The sequence below is a fragment of the Pongo abelii genome, chromosome 2 (assembly GCF_028885655.2).
Source record: "Pongo abelii isolate AG06213 chromosome 2, NHGRI_mPonAbe1-v2.0_pri, whole genome shotgun sequence".
Lineage (NCBI taxonomy): Eukaryota > Metazoa > Chordata > Mammalia > Primates > Hominidae > Pongo > Pongo abelii.
In genome coordinates, this window is record NC_085928.1 from 24,513,483 (window position 1) to 24,535,909 (window position 22,427).

General features: G+C 42.0%; 1 protein-coding gene across 1 annotated transcript in view; it reads right to left on the bottom strand.

Annotated features, from left to right (window-relative positions):
• Window positions 1-22,427, bottom strand: part of SIDT1 (SID1 transmembrane family member 1) — a 101,179-nt gene that overhangs the window by 9,358 nt on the left and 69,394 nt on the right. Inside the window, exons 11-20 of the mRNA XM_024244686.3 lie at window positions 16,906-16,977; window positions 15,423-15,568; window positions 14,542-14,615; window positions 13,598-13,664; window positions 11,390-11,463; window positions 10,287-10,410; window positions 9,986-10,103; window positions 7,362-7,498; window positions 6,284-6,392; window positions 2,300-2,376 (exon numbers count right to left, since the gene is read on the bottom strand). Coding sequence (XP_024100454.1) covers window positions 2,300-2,376; window positions 6,284-6,392; window positions 7,362-7,498; window positions 9,986-10,103; window positions 10,287-10,410; window positions 11,390-11,463; window positions 13,598-13,664; window positions 14,542-14,615; window positions 15,423-15,568; window positions 16,906-16,977 — 998 coding nt within the window. The remainder of the gene's footprint in view (window positions 1-2,299; window positions 2,377-6,283; window positions 6,393-7,361; window positions 7,499-9,985; window positions 10,104-10,286; window positions 10,411-11,389; window positions 11,464-13,597; window positions 13,665-14,541; window positions 14,616-15,422; window positions 15,569-16,905; window positions 16,978-22,427) is intronic.

Here is a 22,427-nt window from a genome sequence, read left to right on the forward strand (position 1 = left end):
TCCCTTTGATATTTAACAAAAGGAGTTGAAAACTTATGTCCACACAAAAACTTACACATGAATGTTATAGCAGCTTATTCATAATTACCCACACTTGGAAGTAATCAAAATGTCCTTTAGTGGGTGAATAAATAAATGCGGCACATCCAGGCAATGGAATATTATTCAGTGCTAAATACAAATGAGCTATCAAGCCATGAAAAGGCATGGAGGAAACTTAAATGCTTATTACTAAGTGGAAGAAGGCAGTATGAAATGGCTATATACTGTATGATGCCAACTGCATTTTGGAAAAAGAAAAACTGTGCCAATAGAAAATAGATTAGTGGTTGTGAGGACTTAAGAGGGAGGGAGGGATGAATAGGCTGAGCACAGAGGATTTTTAGGGCAGTGGAACTGTCTTGTGTGATACTATAATGGTAGGTACATGTCAACATGCTTGTCAAAACCCATGAGTGTACATCAAGAATGAGCATTAGTGTAATGTAAACTTTACATGGGTAGTAATGATGTGTCAGTGTAGGCTCATCAACTGTAACCAATGTACCACTGTGGTTTGCAATGTCAATAGCGGGGGAGGCTGTGCGTGTGGGGAGCGGGGGCAGAGGGTATATGGGAAATTTCTGTACCTTCTGTTCAATTTTTCTGTGGATGTAAAGCTGCTCTAAAAAAATATAAAGTCTATTAAAAAAAGGAAGCCTCCATCAATTAATGTAAAAAACAAAAACATTACTTGCCTCTCCTGTTTCATGGATAAGCAGGAGAACTTGCCTCTCAAAATACTCACAAGTCCTAATGGACTTTTTCATTCTCACCTGAATAAACCCTCCAGCCTCAATTCCCTTGTTTTTAGTGCTTATAGCTCCTGCCCACGCTCTAGAGTGCTCACGGATTTCCATATTCCTTTAGCAAAAATATTCTGATGATAAAGGATTAGCAGGTATTTGCTAAATCCCTGTGTAACAGGCAATACTAGCATCACTAGTTCTGACTGCAGCACTTTGTAAAGCCTGGGGCAGTGGGCTCAGAGGAGGAAGGTAGCCTTCCCAAGATCACTGACCAGAGAGCCAAGAGAGAGCTGGGACCAGGGCCCTGAGCTCTGGGCTCACTATAGAAATATATAAGACACTGAAGTATATTTCAACCATCAAGCAATAAGCACAAGTTATAAAAATTTCTTGCTCATTGTGAAAATCAAACAATACAGAAATGCATAATGTGTGAAAATCAAACAATACAGAAATGCATAATGTGGAAGTGTAAGTTCGTAATGGACGTGACTGGAGTGACCATGGGTCCCAGTTTGCTCGAGATACTCCTGGTTTACCCCTGCTGTCCTGGTGGAATTATTAGCAGTGTGCTCTTTCACTTCCACAAGGGTACCTCTTTGGATGATTATTTATAAGGGTACTCTGTCTTGATCCTCCCCATAGCTATGATCACTGTTCATTTATTTTTATTTTATTTTTTAAAAATTTCATTATTGGGCAGGGCACAGTGGCTCACGTCTGTAATCCCAGCACTTTGGGAGGCCGAGGTGGGCAGATCACCTGAGGTTGGGAGTTCGAGACCAGCCTGACCAACATGGAGAAACCCCATCTCTACTAAAAATACAAAATTAGCCAGGTGTGGTGGCACATGCCTGTAATCCCAGGTACTCGGGAGGCTGAGGCAGGAGAATCGCTTGAACCTGGGAGGTGGAGGTTGCAGTGAGCCGAGATCATGCCACTGCACTCCAGCCTGGGCCAAGAGCAAAACTCCGTCTCAAAAAAAAAAAAAAAAAAATTTGCTATTATTTTTTATTTCCAAATTTTATTTTAAGCTCAGGGTTACATGGGCAGGATGTGCAGGTTTGTCCCGGGTAAACGTATGCCATGGTGGTTTTGCTACACAGATCATCCCATCACCCAGGTATTAAGCCCAGCATTCATTAGCTATTCTTCCTGATACTCTCCCTCCTCCAGCGCTGCCCCCCGGCCCCGCTGTCTAACAGGCCCCAGTGTGTGTCATTCCCCACCATGTGTCCATAATCATCACTGTTTAACAGTTGGGTAGATGTATTTTCTCCTTTTTTATATACTAGCAAATATTTTGTTTATAAAAATGGGACCGTGTTAGCTTGACTTGTATGAAAAAGAGTAAGCACCATGCTCCTTCTCCCACTAATGGGCCTTTAGCCACCCTGGGCCATCTGGCCTTCTTGATTTTAGGAGCCCTGAGTGACTGCCCCAAGCCTGTTCCTCCTACTATTCCCCTGCTTTCTGGGACAGGGCCAAAGAACACAGGAACATGCACGTACCATATATAGAGGCCGGCTACACTGCTGGATACAGTCTGTGTAGAACACCATGGCAGCCCGCCGGAAAATTCCCAAATCTGCTGATAATACAAATGCATGGTGAGAAGGCTTAGTCAACGAAAATACAAATACTCTGAAGTGGCCTAAGGTTTTGGAGCCAGAATGATGTCATCCTCACTTCATTAAAATGCATTAGAATGCTTTGCACCTAATAGGTGCGCAATAAGTATTTGCTTTGAAAAATGGTATCATCACGGAGGGTGCCATATCCGTGCATTACACAGCAGAAAGGCAAGGAAGATGGACATGAACAACATGGACACAGCCACAAATAACATGGGTGGCTGGTGGACCCTTATTCTGTCTCCTTCAGCTAAGCTTCTTTTTGTTTACAGTTTACTCTAGTGGTGTTTTCTTTATAGTAGAGACGTTATGGGTCTCCTCAATCTACTTTAAAGCACATGCTCTCTCTAGAGGATGGGAAAACTTAGCTTGTAAAGGTTCAGATCTGTTATTTCTCAATGCGGTTATAAGTTAGTAACAATTGAACTAAAGGACCCTAGGCTCTACTGAGCATGTTCAGAAAATCTATCTGAACTGAAACAATCATCAAGGGAAGGTAAGTTAAGATGGGGAGAAAAAGACAGGAAAGTTTTTTTAAACACAGTTTAAAAGGATGATATGAAATGCAGCGAGTGTGTGTGTTATAATGTTACATGAACAGTCAGGGTCAAAGGCGGGCTGTGTTTCTGCGAGCTGTCCACACCACAGATATCGAATGCTAGTCTGAGTCTGCCCAAAGCAAACATTTTCCAGAGTGTGGATCTCAGTTCTGTTGTGAATCCTTCTCCTCCTCAAGGTTACCCCCATGGTCAATTTAACCAGGAGGGAGAAACCTGTCTCTGTGGCAGCCCAGAAGAGGTGTGGAGCAGGCTGGGGTGGAATGCAGCCTCCCCTCTGAGCCTCTCTCTCGCTCCCCACTCCCATGGAGTCTGCTCAGCCTGAAGAAGGCTGTTCAGGGAGCAGGGCTGCCAGGACAGCCAGGTGGGTCACTTTGATAAAAAAACTATCTAGACCCCTGGAAAGGGTGGCTGAACATTACCTGTGTCAGACACATCTGAATCAGTAGGAAGCAGAGAAGAAAGGAGAAAAAAAAGAGAGACGTGTAAGAAAGTAGCCAAACATGTAAACTACTGGTCATTTTATTTTTTCTCAAGATGGATGACTTTAATTTTGCTTTCTGATTATAAAAGTAATATTGACTTGTCAAAAAGAACACAGGATCTTTCCGCTTGTCTCAAACATTCAGAAGTCTTCAAATCCTCAAAGAGTGAATTGAGACTTTTCTCTCTCCCTGTCTACTTTTTTGTGCACCGCTTGCAATTTATAATCCAGCCTCTCTCATGAGAAATCCTTGAGGTCCTTTTCCAGAGCTCTGGGACTGGGGGACACAGTAGTGATTTGGGGAAGCAGCTCTGCGGTTTATGAGAGCTAATGATGAAATGTTCTTCCTCATTGCTGCTGCCTTTCCTGTGACCACATTTATTTGCTTGTGTAGCCCGAGGGGCCACAGAGAAAGGACATGTGATTAGAAAGCAAAGGCAGCTTATGACATGGGTAGAAAGGCTGGAGTCAGCTGAACACTGTCCACCAATCCAACTTCCTGGCTTTGGGCTAAATTTAGACACAATCATTGTCAACGACGAAATAGAAAGTTTTCTTTTGACTCTGATACATCTGTAACCACCTGGGGAAGTCTCCATGGGTACGGAAATGGAAAATATTCAGTTAAACTACAGGCTGGCTAGCTTCCATTTGCCCTACTAAGCCCACTTGCCATGAGTCTCTCTCCTGGGGACCCACCACACTGGGGTGGCGGGCCTGTGTGGACGATATCAGTGGATTCCCTGACTTTCCTTGGACAATGGGGAATTCCAGCAGGACACTGCAGGGACAAAGGAAGGAGAGTGAGCTCAGAGGACTTACTTTGCTGGTATCTTCCCTGTGAGGTTACCACAAGCTGGGCAGAATGTCCATGAAAGGTCTTTGCTCCTTTCAGAGTGACTTTTTTCCCTGTAACACTCTCCTTCTACATTTTGGGAACCATGTCTTCCCTGTCCTTTTGGGCTTATAGATGTAAAAGCTTCACTGCTGCTAACCCCCAGTTTCCATGATATCCCTTTCATTCCCCTCTACCCCATCCAAATCTTGTGAATAGTGCTTCTGTTAATAAATCCTTCCCTATCTTTGTGTGTGACATCTTTTTCCTGTTGGGACCCTAACAAATTATTCCATGGTCATAATATGATATGCTAAATTTCACTTCTTTTAAAAGATAAGATAATTTGGCATTGCAAAATTGCATAAGACAAAGGTGGTATAAATATATTAAAGCTCCTCTGTGTATTAGTGGTCACTACCATTGCATATATCTGCACTCAAGTTTATTTTTCCAACTCTGGAAGAAACCAGAACAACAATGCTCCCAATTATTTTCCTTTGGAAAGTTTAGTTTGTATGACTTCACTTACCTTCTGTCTGGTGGAGGAGCATGACCAGCGTGCCCTACCAAATGTTCTACACAACTGGCTCAAGTAACTGGGGGATTTGGAGGTATGCTGGCTATGTTCATGCCAAAGGTAAATCTACTGACCATGGCAAAAGAACTAACCTTTGAAAACGAGCAATTGCTCTATTCGGTCTTCTAGTCTTAAAGCCATTTGTTTATGTAGAATTGCTCTTAGACCTGGACAAGAGGGTACCATATTTTAGAGGCCTTATTCCCTCACGAGTGAGGAGTCTGCAGGGCCAAAGGACTCCTCTTTTCCTTCTAGAAATTCTGAATTCCAGGGCGCCAGAAGCGTCTACCTGCCCAGAAGGCTCCCAGCCTGCTCTAAGGCCTGCACAGCCCCCTTCCCTTGTCTATCCTCCTGAGGGCAGATGGTACCACTAGGGCATACCTCTAGGGGCGGGGAATGGCCAAGTGGTGGCTATTTGTGGGGGAAGTGGATGAACATCGGATGTCGGGCAAAGGTGCCACATGCACACTTGTGAGACTCCTTAAGACACAACCAGAAGTAGAAAAAGTGTTCTTTGAGAAACCAAGAATTTTAAATTTGAACCTAGGCCTTCTAATTTAGTTGCAATGGAGGTATATTTTTCCCTCCCTCCCTTCCTCCCTCCTTTCATGTATTTAATAGCTTTTTAGTCTGCTTTATGACTTTGATGTTCTTACATATAAGCTATGCAGGCTTTTATTTGGACTTTTGCTCTGGGCTTTGTTAATATCAGAAGTTTGCCTATGTTTACATATAATAATTTGCCTTGAAATAGACAAAAGGATATTTAAGTCTGACTTCCTGGAACTTGAAATGATTTTTTAAAATTTAAATGCTCTAAAACCACTTGAATCTGTTCCCATATATGATGACTGACCAACAGCAGATCACAAGCTGATTTCTGTAGGACATTCAGTGCTCTCTGATAAGTTGGAGGGAGCTCAGCAGGTGTCCTGCCTCTAAGATTGGCAAGTTGGTCTCAAAAGTTCCAGCTCTAGAATCTGAAAATATATAATTCATTCTTGGCAACCATTTAGCATGGTTAGAGAAATGCTCCCTTTGAATGCTGCAAACTGAAAAATGTTCCTCTAGGTGGAACTAGTGGTATGATGATCATACCATTCTCTAAATACAAGTCAAAGTTTGGCAGACTGTAAAGTGTTTGCAACCAGGGGTTGGAGGTACACCTCATCTCTGAAGTGTGGCAAATCTTAGTTTCTCAGCTGAAAATAGAACTAGTGGTAATAGCTTATCACTATCCTATAAGGGAGAGGAAGCTCTTGGAGTGAATATGTGCTATTAAACATGGCATAGAATTCAGAGCATGGTGACCTGTAACACTTTCATTCAGCATAAGTAAAGGCAATGTCTGCTTTTTCATTAAAGTTGATTCGTGTGATTAGTATAGAATTAACAAGTGACTCACCTATCTTGAAACGACCCATATAATATATCTGGGTGCTGAGTGCTAGTGAGGCCAGAACGTGGATTGCAGAGAAGATGACCCAGAACCACACGTCATTTTTTCCAAACACCTAGGAGTAAAGACGGAAGTTACCTTCATCTGGGGTTTTCCCTAGAAAACTCATCAAAATCATCCTCTTTCCTGTATGTGTAAGGAGTCAAAAACAGCTGTGTGCACATTCTGTTTTTCTCCCCCTCTGGAAACTCCCATGGATCTGACTCCCAGGGGACAGGAAAAAAAAAAAAAAAAAAAAAGGCTACTGGGCCAAATGAAAATGGAAAAGGGAAATAGGAGTAGGAGAGGCAGCCGAATAGCAATGGTGAAGGGGCAACGGGTCTAAAGTGGGGACAAATGCACTTCAAATAACCAAAACAGGCAACACGTGTTGCCCATGCATATTTAGAAGGTGGTTTCTGTTTTTTCCAGTCAGTCTCTCCAGTCAGCTTATATACCCCTATTCCACTTTCACATGAGTCGGGTCTAGCTTTATATTAAAATTATCCTGTGGTAGTTTTACAGGTGCCTAATATGTTATTAAAAATAACCAACTAGGCCGGGCACGGTGGCTCATGCCTGTAATCCCAGCACTTTGGGAGGCCGAGGTGGGCGGATCACGAGGTCAGGAGTTTGAGACCAGCCTGGCCAACATGGTGAAACTCAGTCTCTACAAAAATTAGCCAGACGTGGTGGTGGGAGCCTGTAGTCCCAGCTACTCAGGAGGCTGAGGCAGGAGAATCGCTTGAACCTGGGAGGTGGAGGTTGCAGTGAGCTGAGATCGCGCCACTGCACTCCAGCCTGATGACAGAGCGCGACTCTGTCAAAAACAAACAAACAAACAAACTAAATAACAAAGTGAAAGTGTGCCATGAGTGGGCCAATGATGAAAGTGTGTCATGAGATGAAAGTGTGGCATGAGATGAAAGTGTGGCATGAACTGAGGATTTCGGTTAATCCAAACCCATTCACTTGATTGTTGTTTGTTTATTGGACCTAGGGGGGCACTTTTCGAGAGCCAGGTGGAAGAAGGTGGGGGACGCACCACTCCAAGGACGGTGACCATGATGACCACAGCAAAGGAGGCATAGGCGGAGTAGGCGCTGGCATTGATGTCCGGGTGGCGGGTCTGATAGAGCTTCAGCATGCACAGGCCAGCGATCATGTACATGAAGGAGGTGTCTGAGGACCCAAAGGAGGAGCCAGACGATCAGGATTCAGTAGGTGGACAGACAGATGATATTTTCTAGATTTTTCTTCAGACTCTGAGTACCCCTCATTTCAATCCATGGACTATTTGCTACCCGCGGACTGTGTGGAGACCTCTAACATGTCAGCTTCCTGGCACATTCTCTAGGCAGACCCCACTTACTCCACTTCTAAACCTCTCTAAGGCTGCCCTTTAGTTCACAGAAGAAAAACATCTGATATAATAAATAAATAACTCCTCTTTCACAGAAGAAGAGTGTCTGATATGATAAACAAACAACTATCCCCACTTGCGTTTTAGATGCTGGTGTTCAACAACAATAACAAAAGAATTCCTAATGATGATAGTGTAGGCAGTGTGATCATAAAATGAGCCCCAGATGGGTGTGGGAGGTCGTTCTCAGCACCCTAAAATATAATCACATTGATTACTGCACATTTATAGCTTTATAGCCTAGTGATGGAAAATAGCTAGAAATAAAATGGAGCTTACTGCATTAGAATTGCGGAAATGCAAATTAAGATAACAATGCAATGCCTCCATTTTACTCAAAAACTTGGTAAAAACTTTAAGGGTCTGACAGTAACAAATGTTAGTGATGATCTGGGGAATGGGAAGTCTCACACAGCTATTGGGAATGGGAATTAATGTTCTGGAGAGAAATTTGTCAGTTTTTGGTAAAATAGAAGGTGCACAAACCAAGTAACTAAAAAATTCTACTTCTAGATATCCCAAGGAACCTCTGTCACATACATACAAAGAGACATATAGAAGGATGATCATTGCAGTGTTATCTATAATAGCAAAATATGGGCAACATCTAAATGCTGTTCAATAGAGGAATTGATAAATGTGATACTTGTTTGTTATACAATATGACAACCCTTAAAAATGAGTGAACTACATGTCCTTGATATAATATTGATAAATCTTGAAAACATATTCTTGAATGAAAAAAGGCTGCAGAACACAGAATGATAAACTACTATTAATTTGTTACAAATATAGAAAAATTATAAAAACAAACCGGAAAGGTAAATATCAAATTAATCATAGTTATTGCCTTTAGAGGAGGAAGGAGGAGATTAAGTTTGAAAGTGCATCAAAACAGGACCTCAACTTTATCACAGTGCTTTATTCTTTAAAAAGTAGATCTAGGCAAATATTTAAAAATGTTGACATTTGTTCATTCTGAGTGGTGAATGATATCATTCTCTGCAGTTTTCTCTATTGAAAATGTTTTCTAATTAAAAAAATTAAATGGGACAGAGTTCTGTGGTGCTCAGAGTTAACACCAGAAGCCAGAGCACAAACATTAAATGACCATTTAAAAAATCCTCATCCTTGAGCGTGGAGGACATCGTTACTTGCTAGACAGCATCAGCTTTTCCTTTCCTCCTTCTTAACAGCATCTCAATATTAACTCAATGTCTACCCGCTTTCAATTCAGAAATGCACACTCTCTCAGCCCCTTTGCTTCAGGAAAGCTAATCCCACCTTTGGCTCCAGGGACGGGGCTGATTGGTCTAAAGATAGTCCCACCTTTTTTGCTGATTGGTGAAGCAACCTGAGTCTGAGCTGACCAGCGCTTAGAGAATGATTCAAAAATGGGCTCATGGGGCCGGGTGTGGTGGCTCATGCCTGTAATCCCAGCACTTTGGGAGGCAGAGGCAGGCGGATCACCTGAGGTTAGGAGTTTGAGACCAGCCCGGCCAACATGGTGAAACCCCGTCTCTACCAAAAAAATACAAAAATTAGCTGGGCGTGGTGGTGTGCACCAGTAGTCCCAGCTACTGGGGAGGCTGAGGGAGGACGATCACTTGAACCCCTGAGGCGGAGATTGCAGTGAGCTCAGATCATGCCACTGCACTCCAGCCTGGGCGACAGAGCCAGACTCTGTTAAAAAAAAAAAAAAAAGAAAGAAAGAAAAAAAAAAAGAATGGGCTCATGACTGTTTAAGCTACTGAGATGTGAAAGGATATTATCTGTGGTTTTCTCAAAAAACAGCTTCCTTGCTCTTAATTGAAGGCTCCTGGAACCCAGCTTGCCGCCTCCTCTAGAATTGTTGGGTGGAGCTATGAAGCCAGGGGCTGCTATAGTTACTTTTGCCACCATCAGGGAAGACAGCCTGACGATAAAACCAACATACAGGCTGGGTACAATCAAAGGGATCACAGAGAAATGAAGGCAGAGTCACCAGATAAATCAACCCCAAGCCCTTTCTACACCTGGATGTCCTTGTTATTCAATCCAGCATAAATTGGGTTCTCCATAACTTTCATCCCAAAGCAGTCTAACTGCTCAATTAGGTCATGCTCTGTGTGGAGGTCCTCTCTGATCACTTCAGCTCACATAAAATGCCATTTGATCTTTGCAAGCACGACTTTGGCATTTTTGGGGAGGGTTCCAGGATAAGACTCACGATTCAAATCTGTATAGTAGATATAAGTTCTAATTACCAAATTGGAAGTTGGAATAATTAGGGCAGACATGGTAGCAAGCACTTAGCACCCCTTCCATCATCAACGCAATGCCCATAGCGTAGAAGAGACCAAAGTGTTTGGGAATCCCGTACTCCTGAAAAAGGAGAAAGGGTGGTCAATAGATACTAAATAGTGCCATATCTACCACGTCACTAATCTGGAAGCCCAAGCTTCTGGACTCATGTAGTTTATTACACATAATAAATCATCACACCATTAAGCCAGATGTCCCACCCCTTTGCAGATCCTTCCTAGCTCCCACCCACTCTCTCCTCACCACAGCAAAGATGTCCTTGGCTTCCAGGGCTCTCCGATGGAGGATGTCCCGGCGCAAGACTATCAGCAAGAAGAGGAAGCCCAGAAGCACATGGCCCAGATTGCTGAGAATGTTGTTGAAGGCACTACAGGGATGAGTGAGAGACCACGAGAGAGTAAAAACCACCAAAGGGACCCAGAAAATACATGATGCATGAAGGAATGAATGAATTCAGCATCAGTGTTTTCCATTAACCTTTCCATAAGGTTTCAAGATCAGAAAAGTATTAGAAATCCTCTTTAACCTAACTCCTTCATTTTATGATGCTTACTTAGCCTGTGACAACATGTCTGTTTCCTCTCAAGCGTGCTTGCTTGGCTTCCTAACACCCTCCCATCCTCTCTTATGCCAGTGGCATTTGTATAGTATGAATCCTGGGAAAGACAGCTGCTTCAAAGACGGGCAAGTGTTTCAGCTACACCGTGAGAGTGAGTTCTCACAGGTGGACCCGTGTGTGTCAATGTTCAGCTCTCTAATTGTGAATTTCAGGTAAGTGTGAGCCAATCATAGCCAGCAGCTTTATTTGAGGAAACGAACGCTGGTTCCGCTCTGGAGCAAGAAGCTAGACTCCCAACTCCCAGGCAATGCTTCTTCCATGTCACCAAGTTCTGGTGGCTAGAGCATGGCCTGGGAGGCCACAGGGCTGGGTTTGTGTCCTGCACTACTTAGCAGCTGAGGGACCTTCAGCAAATCCTCACCTGCCTTCATCTAAAAATAGGGATCATAGTAATGTCTATCTCACGAGGTTGTTTAATGGATCGAATGAGACAATAGGTTGCCAGCTCATGCCTGTGAACAAATGCCACCACAGCTAGAGATCTGACATTTTAAAAAATGTCACTGCCCTCATCTCAGCAGGCAGTACGCTAAGGAATGTTTCCTGAGAACCACATACAGGAACGAGAGGAGCATACCTGGTCTCAACTTCTTGGTTTAGTTCCTTTTTACCCTTGAATAGGGTCGTTTTCCACAGTTGTTTTTAGTATTTTTAAAAATCGAAATCACAACATTAGACAGAAAGGCATCTCTAAATGCCTCATGGGCAACCAGAGGACTGGGTTTACCTCAGGACGCCCAAGGGGTGAGCACAGAGGAAGTTGTAGTAACAGATGTCCTGGTTGCCAGTGACATTTACCACCTGTAAAATCAAGAGTGAGAAGAGGAAATGTGGTTTTCCTCCGTCCTCTGAGCCCCAGCCGGAACACAAAGAGCAGACAGGGCTCACGGAGATGCACTGTCACTAGTTTACAATGTAACCAGTGCTCCTCTGCACAGATGGGCCATTATCTGCCACCTTACACAGCACAGGCACTTTTTTTTACAAAAAAGTTACCATCTTGCTTTGAATGGGAATATTCTGTGTACCCCCTTATGCAGCCCCAAGGTGGAATTCATCCAAATGCGTTTCCTTTGTTATGATAAAAGGACTATGAAAGAATGCTAACATTGGGACCTTTCAGGACTGTCACACTATGTCTTATTTTCTAGGTTACCGCAGAGGGGATATGGAGCTGTCCCATCCTCTGGGTAGAAATGGTAAACGTGAGGCAGGTAGACACGAGGAGATGTGTGTTCAGCTTTCCCTATTTATCACCATCTCTGTCAAGAACTTTCCCAAATCACAGTCCAGGTGTATCTTCTGACAGCCCCCCAAAGTATGCGGAGAAGATTTAGATTATAAACAGTGGTACTCAAACCTCATGAAGTCCTTGTTCTCATTGCATAATAAGTATGCAATTGACTAAATATTATTAGATCATTAACACACAAACTATGCAATTGACTAAATATTATTAGATCATTAACACACAAACTTGGCTGTATGTTGGAATCACTGGGGATTTAAACACTACAGATGCCTGGCCCCACCCTCAGGGACTCTGATCTAATTGGGATGAGGTACAGCCTGGACACTGGGATTTGTAAAAGCTTCCCAGGTGACCTTAATGCAGAGCAAAGTCTGAGGGCCACTGCATTAGAAGCAACTTCAGCTTTTTGCTATTGTAAATGGGCTTTCTACTGTGTAATAAATTCTATAGAAGGTCATATAAGTGACCTTGGCCTAGGAGTCTATGGAAGAATGAAGATTCTCAAACTACTTTCATATTATTTTTGCTTAAAAAATCTTTGTTTTTATTTTACATTTTCTTTTTACCGTAATATTTTGTTAGTTTCATGAAGCTTTTTTTTTTTTTTCTTTTTTTTCCTTTTTTTGTTCTTGAGACACGGTCTCACTCTGTCACTCAGGCTGGAGTGCAGTGGTGCAATCTCAGCGTACTGCAATCTACACCTCCACAGGCTCAAGCAATCCTCCCACTTTAGCCTCCCGAGTAGCTGGGACCACAGGTGTGTGCCACCACTCAGCTAATTTTTTTGTATTTTTGGTAGAGACAGGGTTTCGCCATGTTGCCCAGGCTGGTCTCAAACTCCAGAGCTCAGGCAATCCACCTGTCTAGGCCTCCCAAAGTTCTGGGATTACAGATGTGAGCCACCGTGCCCAGCCACAAAGCTGTTTTTAATTTTACAAAAAAAATTTACCTTCACTGGGAAGGCACAGGCTAGATCAGCTATCAGGTTCCTTTGTTTTAGTCTGGAACTTTATTTACTCTACTAATTATCCTATAATGATCAGAAAGTTCAGAGTGTTAAGTAACAGATGCAGTGAATAGATATCATGACTGAATGAGCACAAGGTAATACTTTCAGACTGGTAGACAAAATAATACAAGAGATTGCAGCTCCCTTTGTGATAAAACAATTGGGAACTAGATTGAAAGGTCAGTTAAAGATGAAGCGATGGGCTGGGTATGGTGGCTTATGCCTGTAATCCCAGTACTTTGGGAGGCTGAAGCAGGTGGATCACCTGAGGTTAGGAGTTTGAGACCAGCCTGGCCAACATGGTGAAACCCCATCTCTACTAAAAATACACAAAAAATTAGCTGGGCATGGTGGCACATGCCTGTAATGCCAGCTACTCAGGAGGCTGAGGCAGGAGAATTGCTTTAATCCAGGAGGCAGAGGTTGCAGTGAGCCGACATCGTGCCATTGCACTCCAGCCAGGGTGACAGAGTAAGACTCTGTCTTAAAAAAAAAAAAAAAAAAAAAAAAGAAAGAGGAAGCAATGGTGAATTCCAATATTCCAATTGATTGGAACCCCAATGGGAAATTCCTGAATGGATCCTAAGTTGTACTTCTCTCTGTCAGTCACAGTGGAGACTCTCCCTGCAGAAAGAAAGCTCGGACTCTGGGGCTGGGGCTGAGGCAGCACTTACTGTCTGATAGGTAATGACCAGCTGGATCACGGGCAGTGCGTAAAACACAGCGATGGTGATGATGTTCCTATGCAGGCAGGAAGAACCAGAAATGGTTATTTTCAAATGAACAGTGGAGTCTTTGGTTAATATTTTTAAAAGGATGCTTCCACCCCATAAGTCCATAATTAACTTGTAAAAGTAACCAGAAGCTGATTATGTGGTTCCTGTTTCTCCAGTTGTCCTCTCCCCTCTCTTGCATTGGGGCATTTGGTACACAGTATCTTGTCTAAAGGGGAATTAAAGAAGTAAAGAAAAGCTTCCCTTGGATACTTTTAGTTAGGGTGCAGAGGCAAAAACTGAAAATACTAACTGAAATGTATTTTTTGAAAAGGTTAATGATTGGTACCCAACAAATATTAGGGTTTATTTTTTCTTTCTTTTCTTACAACCATTTGTAAAACAGTGTAAGTAGTACCTGCTTCTGGTTTAACCAAATCATTTATGAGGGCCTATCTCTTTAGGCTGCTGTTAGATTAAACATCAGAGTATAAGTAATGAGTGACGGATCACGTGAAAGGGGTGTGGTCTCCAAACTGATGGTCCCACTATGAAATTTCATGTGTCCCCATTGTCCCATATTTCCTTCTAAGATCTGCATGCAAGTAAAAGGGCATCCTTCAAGAGAAAATAAGGGGAGGAGCTGTCACAAGAGTACAGTACTCAGTTTGGGGGTTTCTGAGGGGAGAGAAGATTTCTTGCAAGGCAGCTTAGCCTCTTGGCTGGGAGGGAGGCTGTGTCCATGTGTGTGGCCATCGCAGGTCTACTGATAGTTGGCTGGTAACATCATCCCCTATGCCTGTGCCTCATTAAACACTAAAACCTTGTGCCTAAGTGGTTGTGGCTCTTACAAAGAAAACTATGTTTATTTAAGGGAACCATGGTCCTACTGGTCATCTACTTACCAAAAATAAATTTTATATTTTTTGCTGACTATTCTCCGGTCCTTCCTGGACAAATCTGACAGGTAAAGGAACATCTGGAAAGCCAAATAAAAACAGAATGCAAAACTGTACTCAGCTCTTTATGCATGAGATACAAAGGCAAACGTAACAAATGTCTCAATTTAAATTAAAATTGTTAAAATTATTCAAGGGATACAATTATTCAAATTTACGAAATTTGATTAAGTAAATCAAATTTACTTGCTTAAAATTATTTAAGACTTTTCTTTTAATGTTGTTTTTCCCATGATACCTTAATAAAAATCTTAGTATTTTCCTTGGAATATTAAGGATTGGCTGATGTGGGCAACTTATTGGGAGTCTTGAGTGCTTCTTATATGTCAAGAACTGATTTCCCAGCTTTCAGAGCTGTCCACTGTGCGGTTCTTGAACTACATAGGGCTGAAACTGTGCATTTCCCCTTCATATCTTTTGCTGGATATGACACAAAATAATAATTACAAGCCAGAAACAAATGAGCTTTCCTTCTGAAAGATGATATGCACAGAACTGGGGAGCTTTCCCCAGTACACCCCTCAAATGCATCTTTTCTTCCATCTGGTTGGATCCCTTCCTCCTTTATTGTCCACAGTCAGCCACTTCAGACCTTAAGAGTGTTTTAATACTCTGTGCTCTTTAATGTGCTCACTTTCTTTCGCGAGAAAAAAAAGTGTGAATTAACAGTGTTGCTTTTAGTCTGTAGGTACATTTGATTTAAGTCTTCTGGGAAATTTGGCTTTCCCTGAAGGAAACAAAAGAAAGGAAACTGAGATATTGCTGAAGTTTATTCTACTGCCAAACTTTCTGCCCTCTCAAAGAGTACGGTGAGGCAGAGTGGGTACCTTGGTCCGAATGATGTTTTTATCACTCTCAATGTCTGGCATGGTGTCGAAGTCGCTCTCCTCCACTGAGCTGTCTGTGTCTGACTGGCCCGGTGGCCCACCATCGGGGGAGGACATCTGCCTTCCGGGACTGGAGCTTGATTCATCTGAAACAGAGACAACTCATCTGCCATCAAAAGCCGTGGAGAGCCTACGGAGCCTATTCGTCTCTGCAAAAAGCACAGTGTAGACTCATTCTAGGAAATACTGTGTTGATCCAAATGAACTCCTCATTCACAAGACCTGTTCTTTCTCTCTATTCCTTCTCAATGGACTTTTATTTTTCCTCTTCTCCTATTTTTATATTTAACTTGGCTATCTTCAGGACTGAACACATATTAGAATCTAAGGGCATCTGCTCTGTTAACTATTTGGATACAAAAATAATATTGTACTTATATTTCATGTTTCATATGTTAAAATATAAACATAAATATATACAAATACACATGCACATCGCTATGTATAGCGTCTACTGCATATATGTGTGAGCCCACACATATCTAACAGCTATACATTTCTCATGGGTAAAGTATTTGTACACAGAAATCACCCACATGCTGTATCTATGATTATATAATGAAAACAACATTCTCAGGAAGAAGAATCCTTCTGTTCCCATGAATGTTTCCCAGAGCAGATGGAGATTTATGCAGCTTGCTGAGCACATGAGCTGAGCTTACCTTCCGCTTTATTTCTTCTGTTCAGATGGTTTTTTAAAAATCCTGTTCTTACAGAACTAAAAATAAGTAGTCTGCACTGAGCCCACATGCTTCTCAAAGTTACAGAATGATAGGGCAGGAATACAGGATTCCCAGTCCCTCTACACTGACATTTTAAAGAGCACCATTCATAGGTCCACAAGCAATATGGAAGGGCAGGCAGCTCGATGTGCTTCTACTCTAACAAGACAGGTCTAGGATTCCATTCTTTTCAGCCCACTTAAGGAACACTGGGGTTTGCCATGTGAACGACTGGGTGGCAGTGAGCAGGTTCAATTATGAAATTAGCCAAAATGAAGGATTGGTAGGCTACAGCCATGTTCACCTGCAGCACTGCCTCAGTCTTCTGATTGCCCCTTACTCCACTGAAACCTGAGAATGAAACAACTGGTCAATTGATGTCAGGCTCCCTGGGACACACTTTTCATGCCCTAAACCCAGGCTGGATATGAAAAAAGTCCCTAGGGGGCCTTAGTATTAGATGGCAACCATTGAAGGAATTCTGCCCAAGTGGGGCTAGCAGATCCAAGAAACAGAACAACAGAACTGGAGAAAGTTAGAACTGGGAGGAAGCTTCCAAATCTCCAAGCAACTCACCTTGGACAATCTCATAGGATAACCGCTTTGCCCACATTCCCAGTTATTAGTGGCTGGAATGCCTTTCTATCATATTCTCTGGAGAATTAGGAAACACTTTCATGAACAGACCTGGTAGGACATACCTATTGTCCCATAATTGCTCCCTTCGGGTGTGCTGGCAGCAATGGGATGAGATGCCACCATATTTCCAGAGCCTGTTAAAAAAAGGGAAGAGGCAAACACTTTATGTCCAGTTGCTAAAACAAAACAACACTATTCTAAGTAGCTTGAATCATCAGGACACATTATTTTAAGTTTGATTTTCTTTTTACACTAATACAGGAGTCACCAAAACTATGACCCATCCGCCAAATCTAGCCTGCCACATGTTTCTGTATGGCTCTTCAACTAAGATTGGTTTTTAAACCTTTAAATGATTGGGGAAAAATTCCAAAGAAGAATAATGTTTCATGACAGGTAAAAATTATATGAAATTCAAATTTCAGTATTTATGTATAAGTTCTACTGAAACACAGCCATCATTTCCATTGGTGGACAATAAAAATATTCAGTTTTGTAAGCCAACTTTGTAGGTTTTTAGCATGTTTTAAATTTTTTATGTGTCCATTAATTTCCCCCATAAAGAAAAATAATTAAAGTGTAAACTCAAAACCTTTAGCCAGGTTTTGGACTTCAACTTTAATTATAAGGACTAATGCAATGGCCTTGGAGATCCAATTTCTTTTCTTCTTTGATGGTTTAGCCAAGAGTTGGCTCAGCTGGACAGCAAGGCTTCTGGCTAATGCAGCATTTTTGGCAGCCTAAGCTGTTCCCAGGGCCCTTAGCACACAGATCTTGGCCTTCAAAATGCAGACTTTGGCCCTCAGAATGCATGCTCCCTGGCACTGTTACTAGGCTTGGAGATCCCCTCATAAATTTCTTCTTATTTAGAGAAATTAGGTGTTCCCTGGCCTTTCTTGGGCTAACCCATAAGTATGTAACACGTCATCAATACCATCTATGCTTTTCATCCAACTTCAAGTCAAAGAAACAGGTTACCTTCAGACTGTTAAGTATGAGAGATCAAATCTTTTGAGCACAGTAACAGTGCCATGTGAAGATGTTGTGTGCAATTTGCCTGACTCTTTTTGACTTAGAACAGATTTGGCCATAGTTACAGCATAGAGCTTTGCTGCTGCAGCTGCTACTGCTGCTGCTACCAGTACTACCTCTATTACTACTGACTGATGTTTATTGCAGACTTACTGTGTAGGAGAGTCTTTTAAATTCTTTCCAGGAATTTACTCTTTCAAATTTTCAACAACCCTAGGAGGTTGATAATATTATTATCACCATTTTAAAGATGATAAAAGGGAGATGCTGAGAGATCATGTAATTTGCCTAGTCACTCTGAGAGTGGATGGATAGCATTTCATTGTATTGGTCTCGGTGAAAACTTATTCTCTTTTTATAAAAAATTATTATTATTTCTTGGGACAGGGTCTCACTTTGCCACCCAGGCTGGAGTGCAGTAGTACGATCTCGGCTCACTGCAACCTCCACCTCCCGGGTTCAAGTGATTCTTCTGCCTCGGCCTCCTGAGTAGCTGGGACTACAGGTGCACATCACCACATCTGGCTAAGTTTTGTATTTTTAATAGAGACAGGGTTTCACCATGTTGGCCAGGCTGGTCTTGAACTCCTCACCTCAAGTGATCGGCTTGCCTTGGCCTCCCAAAGTGCTGGGATTACAGGCGTGAGCCACCATGCTTGGCCTAAAACATGATTTCTAGTTGTATATATTAAGATGTACAACATGATGTTTTGATATTACGTGCACATAGTGAAATGATTGCTATAGCTAAGCAAATTAACATATCCATCACTTTCCATAGTTCCCTCTTTTTTGTTGTTATAAGAGCACCTAAAATCTACTCTCTTCACAAATTTTCAATATAGAATGCAATATTATTAACTATATATATTCTTCCTACTGTGTACTAGACTTATTCATCCTACCTGCCTGCAGATTTGTACCTTTTGACTTACAGCTCCTAATTTCCTCCTACTCCCTGTCCCTGATATCCACTGTTCTACTCTTTATTTCTATGTATTTTACTTTTTAAAAGATTCCACATATAAGAGAAACCATGCAGTACTTTTCTTTCTGTGTCTGGTGTATTCCACTTGGAATACAACAACATGGAAGGCATGTTGTTGCAAATAGCAGCATATCCTGCTTAAAGGCTGACTAACCTTCTGTTGTGTTAGACAAAACTTATCTTTTTAACTGAAAAGACAGGAATTTTCCTTCAAACAAGAACAACTGGTAGTAAATATGTTACTTTCATATGGTGCTCAAGAATACCTTTCTAAAGAGACAAAGGGGTTGAGGCTCATTTGCATCTCCACTGTAATAAACTCACATTTTAAAAAAGCACAGCTTTTGCTTTTTAGATTGGCAGCTGCTGCCTGCCAATGATTACCCATTGGTGTGGGTCATGCTGCATCTTCTTTCTGTTTAGTTCATTGCAGGGAGTCTCATGGAACCCCTGGGTTGCTCTTATTCCTGGATGATGTTGTAGGTCTTTCACCTTCCCCTCAGTATCTTTCACATTTTTCTCTTTTCAAGCTCCCTATTTTATTTTATTTATTTATTTCTTGAGACTGGGTCTCACTCTGTTGCCCAGACTGGAGTGCGGTGGCACAATCATGGCACACTGTAGCCTCAACCACCAGGTTCAGGCGATCCTCCTGCCTCAGCCTCTTGAGTAGCTGTGACCACAGGGTCATGCCACCACACCTGGCTACTTTTTCAAAAATTATTTGTAGAGATAGAATCTCCCTAGGTTGACCAGGCTGGCCTCCAACTCCTTGACTCAAGCAATCCTCCAGCCTTGGCCTCCCAAAGTGCTGGGATTACAGGTGTGAGCCACCATGCCTGGTCCAAGCTCCTTATTTTAAGTCACTAACCTATGTCCCTTATTTGAAATGTAATTTTGAAAATTATTAAATGTGCAAATAGTAAATGAAGAATGACACTAAAATCACAAAATGCTGAGAATATTATCATATATTTTACTATACTTTATTACCATATGTTTTAAAGATGATAAAAGGGAGATGCTGAGAGATTAAGTAATTTGCCCAGTCACTCAGATAGTGGATGGATAGTGATTCCTTGAATTGGTCTCAGTGAAAACTTATTTGTTTTTATAAAAAAAGATTTTTTAATTGTATATATTAAGATGTACAACATGATGTTTTGATGTTACATGCACATAGTGCATTTTGGTGTCACTAGAAGTCCTCTGATATGGGAAGTTGAAGTTTGTGTAAGAAAATGCTGGAGTTCAGTGGTAGCAGGAGGTCGAAATTGTTCGTGGGAGCCAATGTTCTCTGTCTGTGTGTGTAATCAAAAGAAAAACAAAAACCAAAAACTAAAATCAAAGCAAGTGAACAAACAAAAACAACCACTGTTTTGTTAGGTGACAACTTCACTAAAAAGACAAAGCCAGCTGTGTAGGTCTGTTCAGACTTTAAGGAATCACTGATTTCTGTTTTCTGCTTTGGCTCATCACTGAGCATAATCTGGTTTTGATGTTGCTGGCTCTGTTCATTTTGAGGCAGCTGCAACATCATGAGTTCTGTGACAGATAAGAGCACCAAGATTTTCATGTGCAATACCATTGCCAGCATGCAAAAATGTTTTCACTCTGTGGACTTTTATATGCACCAATTAAATATGAGATTGGCCAACATGGGATAACAGTATTCTTTTCATTTTGCTTATGTCTAAAGCCTTTTAAGAATGCAAAAACCAAGGCATTTCCTTCTAAACGTCAAGTATGGTCTGGGAAGGCAAGCCATATCTATATTTAACTGTATAGTACATAGAAAGCAGAATTCAACACAAAATATCAGCTTATAAGACAGACCAAGATGTTCTGGCTGGAAATAGCAGACGCATACGATTGTGAATGATCTCATCTTAATGAGGAAACTTGTTTTGATATGTGTTTCTCAGAGCTTGAGCCCCCTGCATCTGTCTACTTCACTGACATAGAACAGGATATGCTTGCACGCTTGCTTTTTATGTTAAATGCCCTATGTGAGGAGAAAAATTTCATTTCATTTTGAGCATGTTTGCGTCTTTCAGGGACTTCATATTTACAGTTGCCTTGTCCCATTCTGTCTCTGAAGACTCAGCAGGTTGGAAGCTGAAGAGGGAGTCAGAAATGATGGGAACTACCTAGCATGATTTTTTTTTTTTTTTTTGAGATGGAGTCTCGCGCTGTCGCCAGGCTGGAGTGCAGTGGCACGATCTCGGCTCATTGCAACCTCTGCCTCCCGGGTTCAAGCGATTCCCCTGCCTCAGCCTCCTGAGTAGCTGGGACTACAAGTACACGCCACCATGTGCGGCTAATATTTTGTATTTTAGTAGAGACAGGGTTTCACAATGTTGGCCAGGATGGTCTCAATCTGCTGACTGCAGGCAATCCACCCGCCTCGGCCTCCCAAAGTGTTGGGATTACAGGTGTGAGCCACCGTGCCTGGCCAAAATTTTATTTTTATACCAGTTGCCTACCTATCCCAACTTAGTGTCATGTTTTGTTTCAATAGTTGAAGAAAAAATGAAGAAAACCATCATCTTTGCAGATGGATGTAAAAGTAAAATTCCTCTAGAAGTAAAAGCTGGACAAGAAAGCTAGAAAAAGAAGAGTAGAGATCTAGGACTAAAATTTGAGACCCTTTGTCACTGAATAGCCTGTGTTCCTTGAGTCCTCCAAATTCAACACTCTCCTTGTCTTATCTCCACCAGATCTTGCTCTTGGCTAAGAGGCTGGTTCAGTAATGGCTGTATCCAGGGAAGGATTGGGTTGGCCATTTGGTTCTTAAATCTACAACCGATTAGGCTTGCCAAGCTCTTGCACTTGAGAAAGTAACCTCCTCTTCTGTTGTACCCTAGTTCCTGGTGGCAGCTCAAGGGGTCCCAGAGGCCTGCTGGGGAGGCTTCATTATTTTTCTCAGCTGGTAACTGAATTTCTGTAGAGGCTGTTTAACAATGATGTGAAATGTGGGGTTTCTCTCTGATAAAGCCAGTGGAGGAAAAGTTTTTAGAGCGCAGAGCCTTTCTTAGTACCTCTCAGATTCTCACAGATGCCCTGTCTTTGGTATTAAGGATGATTAGACAATGCAGGGTCCAGTCATTCATAGTACAATAAATAAGTCCCTTCAAGTCCCCTGGAGCAGCTCTTTGCCAACACTATTTCCATCTCACCCAGGCTCCAGGGTCTAATCTTCTTCATCCCATGAAGTATGAAATACTTTTTTTTTTTGCTTTTTAGTATACTTGGAGCTAACATTAAGATTTTCACATACAGCTTAATTAAATCACTTCAGGCATATCAAAGAAAAACAAATGCAGAGAAGCCCACAGATTTTCTGAGTGCATCCTTCCTAACTCCAACAGAGCTGCCACCAATTTGGCAACCTGTAGGGACCTGATTCCAGTTCTTCCACTTCAGTCACGTCTAAGGTGAAAGCCTAATGCTAGATAAGTTCCACAGATATCTAGCTCCACAATGATGTGGGCAGAGACCGTATTAAGTCTAGTGGGATCCTCTTCCCCTTTAAGAAGCTGCTTCTAGCATTTTCTCTGGACA